General features: G+C 58.5%; 1 protein-coding gene across 1 annotated transcript in view; it reads right to left on the bottom strand.

Moving 5' to 3' along the window:
* Positions 1–6,701, bottom strand: part of LOC135892573 (chemerin-like receptor 1) — a 14,351-nt gene extending 7,650 nt beyond the window's left edge. Inside the window, exons 1-2 of the mRNA XM_065420371.1 lie at positions 6,566–6,701; positions 6,244–6,367 (exon numbers count right to left, since the gene is read on the bottom strand). Coding sequence (XP_065276443.1) covers positions 6,244–6,367; positions 6,566–6,701 — 260 coding nt within the window. The remainder of the gene's footprint in view (positions 1–6,243; positions 6,368–6,565) is intronic.
* Between the last annotated feature and the right edge of the window lie 1,163 nt (positions 6,702–7,864).

The raw sequence follows: 7,864 nt of genomic DNA on the forward strand, positions 1-7,864 counted from the left end.
GAATTTCAAACGGAGCAAGGGAGGTGGGATGCCCTGGAGCGACGCCGCTGGGCTCCTGCGTCCGGTTCTGGGGCCCACGGTTCACCAGGGATGTTGGCCGGTTGGGGAGGGCTCAGAGAAGGGCCGGGAGGACAATGAAGGGGTTAGGAGACCTGCCTTAGAGCCAAAGGCAGGTGAGCGGCGCCGTGGTTCTCAACCTGTTTTCCTCTGCGGGCTCCTAAAACCTTTCACATGCAGGCACAGACCCTTGGGAAATGTTAGCCAGCGTCTGTGGGCCCCCGGGGCCCCGCTGGCCACGGGTTGGCGACCGGGTGAGTTGATCCTGCCTGTCCGTACCGACACGGGGAGCAAATAATCAGGCAGGAAATAAGGCGAGACTTGTGACCCGAGGGGGGGATGAATCAGGGGGCAGTGGGGGGCAGTTGCCCGAGGGGGTTGGTGGAGTCTCGGCCGCCAGCAATTTTTAAATCAGGCTGGTTCTGTTGATGGGGACGGAAGAAAAGTCGAGGGGGGGAAGGTGTCACATCACAAATGTTTGGGGGATTTCGATTTGTCGGCCGGATTTGAGAAGGGAAAAATTGTTGGAAGTGTCAAAAATATTTACCAAAAAGGGGAAAATGTGTGTGTGTGTGTGAGTGTCTGTGTGTCTGTGTGTCCCTGCGCCCCCTGCTGGCGGGGACAGGCCCTGCTGTGTGTCTGTCTGTGTGTGTGTCTGTGTGTATCCCTGCTGCCCCCTGCTGGAGGGTACAGGCCCTGCTGTGTGTGTGTGTGTGTGTGTGTGTGTGTGTGTGTGTGTGTGTGTGTGTCTGCTGCCCCCTGCTGGAGGGGACAGGCCCCGCTCTGTGTGTGTGTGTGTGTGTGTATGTGTGTGTGTGTGCGTGTGTCCCTGCTGCCCCCTGCTGGAGGGGACGGACCCTGCTGTCTGTGTGTCTGTGTGTGTGTGTGTGTGTGTTGCTATATAGCACATCTGTGTGTTCATATCTGTCTCTGTGGGTTGCTATGCACAGTGTGTATCTATAACTATATATATGATGTGTATTCTGTGTGTGTTGCTATACCCTGTGTGTGTGTTCTCTTTGGGTGTGTCAGTGCGTCTCTGTACAGCCCCATCGCTCCCCTACCCCCCAGCTCATCAGAACCCCCCTAGGGGCCTCCAGTCGCTAGCCAGGCTACAGGCTGCAGCCGGGTGTCACCCAGCAGACCCCGAGCTACAGCTGCAGTCCCAGCCCTGGGGGAGTGGCTGTGGTTAGCACCGGGGCTGGGTGACACATGGCCCAGCACAGCCAGCGCGGCTGCGGCAGGAAGGGGCCGTGGGAGGATGTGGCTGACTCTGTCCCCAGTTGCGGTTGGGATCAAGGGAGTGTGGGGAGGGGTGGGGAGTCCCCAGGGGTTGCTTGGGAAGGTTTCAACTCCAGATCCACGATCCAGTCAGCACAGAGACACACCACAGAGTCTGCATCCCTTCCTGCCGCTCCGACCCCCAGCTCCCCACCATCACTGTAAGCATTAGACCCCACTCCCCTTCCAAGGCTAGGGAGAGAACTCAGGAGTCCTGGCTCCCAGCCCCCCTGCTCTAACCACTAGACCCCACTCCCCATCCAGGGCTAGGGAGAGAACTCAGGAGTCCTGGCTCCCAGCCCCCCTGCTCTAACCACTAGACCCCACTCCCCTTCCAGGGCTAGGGAGAGAACCCAGGAGTCCTGGCTCCCAGCCCCCTGCTCTAACCACTAGACCCCACTCCCCTTCCCGGGCTAGGGAGAGAACTCAGGAGTCCTGGCTCCCAGCCCCCCTGCTCTAACCACTAGACCCCACTCCCCTTCCAGGGCTAGGGAGAGAACCCAGGAGTCCTGGCTCCCAGCCCCCCCTGCTCTAACCCTGTCAAGGCTGAATCCCCACTCTGGCACTTCGAGTGCAGAAGTGGGGGCCCTCAAGAATACTAAAAATTAATACTGGCCACTCCAGGCTTGTATTAAACTCCCAGGGTTACAGCTTTTCTCTGACCTCGGCTTGGTAAATGCTGCCACCACCCAAATGCAAAAAACCCCCTTGGACCCAGGAAGGAGCACTTGGGATTTCCTCCCTGTGGGGTACCCTCAAGCCCTTTCACCCCCACTCTGGGGAATGGCTGAGACAGAAAACAAAAGAAATTAGCTGTTGCTACCAGAGACTCAAACAACATGTGCACAAACCTCTTAGGACGCCAACAATCCAATCTTGTTCTTAAAAAAGGTAAATTTTATTAAAAAGAAAAGGAAAGAAAAAACATCTGGAATTTAGGCTTTTGCTAGATTTAAAAAGAGCAATTCCAAAAATCAAGCACCTAAAATAGCTTTTTTGGGGGGTTCAGCTTAAAGGTTACAAGCAAACAAAAGCAGCTGGGGTTAGCACAGAGGAGTCCACAAGGCAAAATAAGAAATAAACCTGATCGTGTCAACCTGAACATTCCCTGTCCCAGTGATTCCTTCCAGGTATGGAAAATAATTTTTCATACCGGATTCAAACCTTACACAGCATTCCTGCTATTCGCATGGCTGCTCCTGTCCCTGCAGCCATAGGCGCCGACTCCATGGGTGCTCTGGGGCTGGAGCACCCACAGGGAAAAATTGGTGGGTGCTCTGCACCCACCGGTAGCTCCCCGCCCTGCCCCCCTGCCCCAGCTCACCTCCGCCTCCACTCTGCCTCCGCCACCTCCCCTGAGCGCGCCGCATGCCCGCTTTTCCCCCTAGCTCCCAGCGTTTGTGCCACGAAATAGCTGTTTCGCGCAGCTGGGAGGGAGCGGGGAGGAGGGGGAACACAGCGAGCTCGGGGAAGAGGCGGGGCCAGGGTGGGGATTTGGGGAAGGAGTCCAATAGGGGCAAGGAGGGGGCGGAGTTGGGGCGGGGACTTTGGGGAAGGGATTGGAATGGGGCGGGACAGGGGCGGGGAAAGGGTGGAGTCGGGATGGGGCCGGGGCATGGGGCCAGTCCAGAGAGAACAACAGACAAAGGGGAAGTTTCTTTCCCAGTTTTAAAAAGTTCGACCTTCCCATTGGCTCTTTTGGTCAGGTGCCCACTTCCTGTTCTTTATCTGGGGGACTTTTTAACCCTTTACAGGTAAAGCAAGTAAAGAACAGCTACCAAGGGGGATTTTACAGCTAATTGGCTGGGTGAGTGTCCATCAAAGGGAGCTACCCCCCCCCTTTCATTTATCACCCCCCCCCCCCCCCAAATCACAGCCGGTGCTGGCCAGCCTGGTTCAGATTGGGTCCACACCAGCTGGAATTTCTTCCTGGAGGTTTAGGAAACAGAGTTAATAAGATACATGCACCTCTAATTTCACTACTAATTACATGAAGAACTAAATCGTCCTTTTTACATTTCAAGGACTACAAGGACTTAGAATGCATGGACATTTTCACCCGGCTGATTCTGGGAAACCTTCCTGGGAGAGTGCATCAGCCACTTTGTTAGAGGCTCCTGAAATGTGCGGTATCTCAAAATCAAAGTCTTGAAGAGCTAAACTCCACCGAAGACATTTTTTGTTAGTCTCTTTGACCGTGTGAAGCCACTTCAGTGCAGCATGGTCAGTCTCCAGGTGGAACCGCCGTCCCCAAATGCATGGACGTAGCTTCTCCAGAGCATACCCAATGGCGTAACATCCTGTTTCTGACACTGGCCAGTGGCTTTCCCTCTCAGAAAGCTTTTCCCACATCATGCTCGGACGCATCTGTGGTTATGACGAACGGTGGGTCGAAGTCTGGGGCCTTCAGTACAGGGTCAGACGTAAGGGCCGGTTAAAGGCTTTCTGACACTTCTCAGTCCACTGAACTGCATTTGGCTGTTTTTTCCTGGTCAGGTCTGTCGGTGGGGTGGCAATTTGGCTGTAGTTTGGTACAAATCGTCGGTAATACCCGGCCAAGCCCAAGAAGGATTGGACCTGCTTCTTTGACTTGGGGACAGGCCAATTTTGGATAGCATTTACCTTAGCCTGTAGGGGGCTGATAGTTCCTTGATGCACCTGGTGTCCAAGGTACATTACCCTGTTTAGGCCTATTTGACACTTTTTTACCTTAACGGTTAATCCTGGATCCCTCATGTGCTGGAAGACAGCTTGGAGGTGTTCCAGGTGTTCTGCTCATGAATCTGAGAATATAGCCACATCCATAGGCGTGTGCACGGGGTGTGCCGGGTGTGCCCAGGCACACCCTAATGCAGGGGTGGGCAAATGGCTTCACTCTCCTGGCGCAGCAAGCCACCGGCCCCTCTCCCGGCTTCCCCCCTCCTCTGAAGCCAGGCTCCAGAAATATTCAGGGCTGGGGGCTCTGCTCCACCAATATCTGGAGCTGGGTCTCTCCCCGGCCCCCGCCTGCCACCACCACCCCCCGCGGGTCTCCCCCCCCCCAGCCCCGCCGTGTCCCTGCCTGAAAGAAAGCGGCGCGCGCCTCTCCCCTGCCTGCTTGTGCAGCTGGTGTACCTGCTGTCTGCTGCCCCAGGGTCCTAGTGCCCCCCTTTCCCCATGGCAGGGCAGGCTGCCCTTACCCTGCCCTTCCACCCTAGCCCTGAGCCTCTCCAACGCCCCAAACCCCTCAACCCCAGCCCCAGCCCTCATCCCCCCGCACCCTAATCCTCTGCCCCAGCTCTGAGCCCGCTCCTGCATTGTGAACCCCTCAACCCCAGCCCTCATCCCCCCGCACCTTCTGCCCCAGCCCTGAGCTCCCTCCTGCATCATGAACCCCTCATCCTCAGCCCCACAGCCCTCATCCCCCCGCACCCTAATCCTCTGCCCCAGCCCTGAGCCCCCTCCTGCATCATGAACCCCTCATCCTCAGCCCCACAGCCCTCACCCCTGCACCCCCGCCTATCCCCAAACTCCCTCCCAGAGCCTGCACCCCCCCCACTCCCAAACTCCCTCCCAGAGCCTGCACCCCTCACCCCCCCTACGCCCCCGCCCCCAGCCCAGAGCCTGCACCCAAACTCTGTCCCAGAGCCTGCACCCCTCACCCCCTCCTGCACATCCACCCCTTGCCCCAGCCCAGAGCCTGCACCCAGCACCCAAACTCCATCCCAGAGCCTGCACCCCAGACCCCCTCCCCCACCCAAACTCCATCCCAGAGCCTGCACCCCTCCTGCACCCTAATCCCCAGCCCAGGACCTGCACCCCAGACTTCCTCCCCCCACCCAAACTCCCTCCCAGAGCCTTAGGCAGGTGGGGGGCGGAGTTGGGGGGGGCAGGTTCTGGGCACCACCAAAATTTCTACAAACCTGCCACCCATGCGCGGGGCAGCGTGTCTGGCTCTGCGCAGAGCAAAACATGCTGCTAGGAACCTCATGGTAAGGGGTCCGGGGCCGGGGGGGCGGGTTGGATAAGGGGTGGGGGCAGTCAGGGGACAGGGAGCAGGGTGGGTTGGATAGGGGGTGGGATCCCGGGGGCGTGGTTAGGGGTGGGAGCAGTCAGGGAGTAGGGGAGGGTTGGATGGGGCATGGGAGTCCCGGGGTCTGTCAGGGGGCGGGGGGTGGATAGGGGTCAGGGCAGTCAGGGGACAGGGAGCAAGGCCGGTCCTGGGGGGCAGTTAAGGTGGGGGGGTCTCTGGAGGGGGTGGTCAGGGGACAAGGAGCTGGGGGGGGTTGGATGAGTCGCGAGTTCTGGGGGGGGCTGTCAGGAGGCAGGGGTGTGGAGAGGGGTTGGGGCAGGCAGGGAACAGGGGGGGGTTTATGGGTCATGAGTTCTGGGGGTCCTGTCAGGGGGCGGGGAGCGGTTGGATGGGGCGTGGGAGTCCCGGGGGTCTGTCTGGGGGCGGGGGTGTGGATAAGGGTCGGGGCAGTCAGGGGACAGGTAGGGGGTAGGGTCCTAGGGGGGCAGTCAGGGGACAAGGAGCAGGGAGGCTTAGATAGGGGGTGGGGTCCTGGGGGGCAGTTAGGGGCAGGGGTCCCAGGAGGGGGTAGTCAGGGGACAAGGAGCAGGGAGGGTTGGGGGTTCTGAGGGGGGCAGTCAGGGGGGCGGGAAGTAGGAGGAAGTGGATGGGGCAGGGTGGGGGCGGGGCTATGGCAGGGCGGGCGTGGGGCTAGGGCGGGGCTCCCTGGGTGCACACCCTAATGAAATGTGCTGTGCACGCCTATGGCCACATCGTCAAGGTAGGCGACTGCAAATTCCCCAAATCCAGCCCGAAGGTTATCTACCAGTCTCTAGAAGGTGGCGGGTGCATTTCGCAGTCCGAAAGGGGGCACATTAAATTCATACAGCCCTACATGGGTGATGAAGGCTGACCTTTCCTGGGCTGGGTCATCTAGCGGCACTTGCCAGTACCCCTCAGTTAAGTCTACGGTGGAGATGAACGGGGCACGTCCCAGTTTCTCCAATAGCTCATCTGTGCCCGGCATTGGATAGTTCTCTGGGAGAGTTACAGCATTTAGCTTACAAAAGCGGATTTCCCTGTTTGGTTTGGCAACCAGAACCACTGGAGAGGCCCATGCACTCTCAGAGGGGTGGATTACACCCATCTGTAATATGTCCTGGATCTCGCATTCTATTGCGGTTTTGGCTTGAGGAGCCATCTGGTAGGGTTGGGCTCTAATTGGGCGAGCATTACCTGTGTCAACGGAGTGGTATGCCCGTTCTGTCCGTCCTGGGGTGGCGGAAAACATTGGCGCGAAGCTGGTGCACAGCTCCTGGATTTGCTGTCGCTGCTTACGCCCAAGGGCCGTGGAAAGGCTCACCTCTTCCATGCCACCGTTGCTTTTTCCTTCATGGTAGACTCCTTCAGGCCACTCAGCGTCGTCTCTCTCCTGGGCTGTAAACTGGAGAACCTTGATTTCTCGGGAATAAAAGGCCCTGAGAGAATTAACATGGTACATTTTAGGTTTTAGGGTGGGGGTGGGGGGACTTTTTAACCCTTTACAGGTAAAACAAGTAGAGAACAGCTACCAAGAGGGATTTTAGAGCTAACTGGCTGGCTGGGTGTCCATCAGAGGGAGCTACTCCCCCACCACACACACACACATTTCATTTATCACAATCCCCTAGACCCCACTCCCCTCCCAGGGCCAGGGAGAGAACCCAGAAGTCCTGGCTTCCAGCTCCCCCCTGCCCCCCGCTCGAACACATCAGCCTCAGCTGGATTTAGTCCGACCAACACACGCTGCACATGGGTCTAGGACAGGGATAAAGATGAGCGGACAAGGTGCGATGCACAATTTCGTCAGCAGGTGGCACCTAAATCATTCCAGAACATACAGGCGACTTCTGGGTTCTCTCCCCAGCTCTGGGAGGGGAGTGGGGTGTAGTGGTTACAGCGGGAGGCGGGGGCTGGGAGCCGGGACTCCTGGGTTCTCTCTCAGGCTTGGGGAGGGGAGTGGGGGCTGGTGGGTTAGAGCAGGTGTGGGGCTGGGAGCCTGGACTCCTGGGTTCTATCCCCAGCTCTGGGAGGGGAGTGATGTCTAGTGGTTACAGTGGGGGGGCTGGGAGCCGGGACCCCTGGATTCTCTCCTGGGCTCAGGAAGGGGAGCGGGGTCAAGTGGCTAGAGCAGGGGGGACTGGGAGACTGGACTCCTGGGATCTATCCCCAGCTATGGAAGGGGAGTGGTGTCTAGTGGTTAGACCAGGGGGGAGCTAGGAGCCAGGACTCATGGGTTCAATCCCCAGCTATGGAAGGGGAGTGATGTCTAGTGGTTACAGTGGAGGGGCTGGGAGCCAGGACTCCTGGGTTCTCTCCTGGGCTCAGGGAGGGGTCAAGTGGTTAGAGCGGGGGGGGGGGGGGGGCTGGGAGCAGGACTCCTGGGATCTATCCCCAGCTATGGAAGGGGAGTGGAGTCTAGTGGTTAGACCAGGGGGCTGAGCACCAGGACACATGGAATCAGAGAACTGGAAGGGACCTCGAGAGGTCATTTAC

Source organism: Emys orbicularis, chromosome 20, assembly GCF_028017835.1.
Source record: "Emys orbicularis isolate rEmyOrb1 chromosome 20, rEmyOrb1.hap1, whole genome shotgun sequence".
Taxonomy (NCBI): domain Eukaryota; kingdom Metazoa; phylum Chordata; order Testudines; family Emydidae; genus Emys; species Emys orbicularis.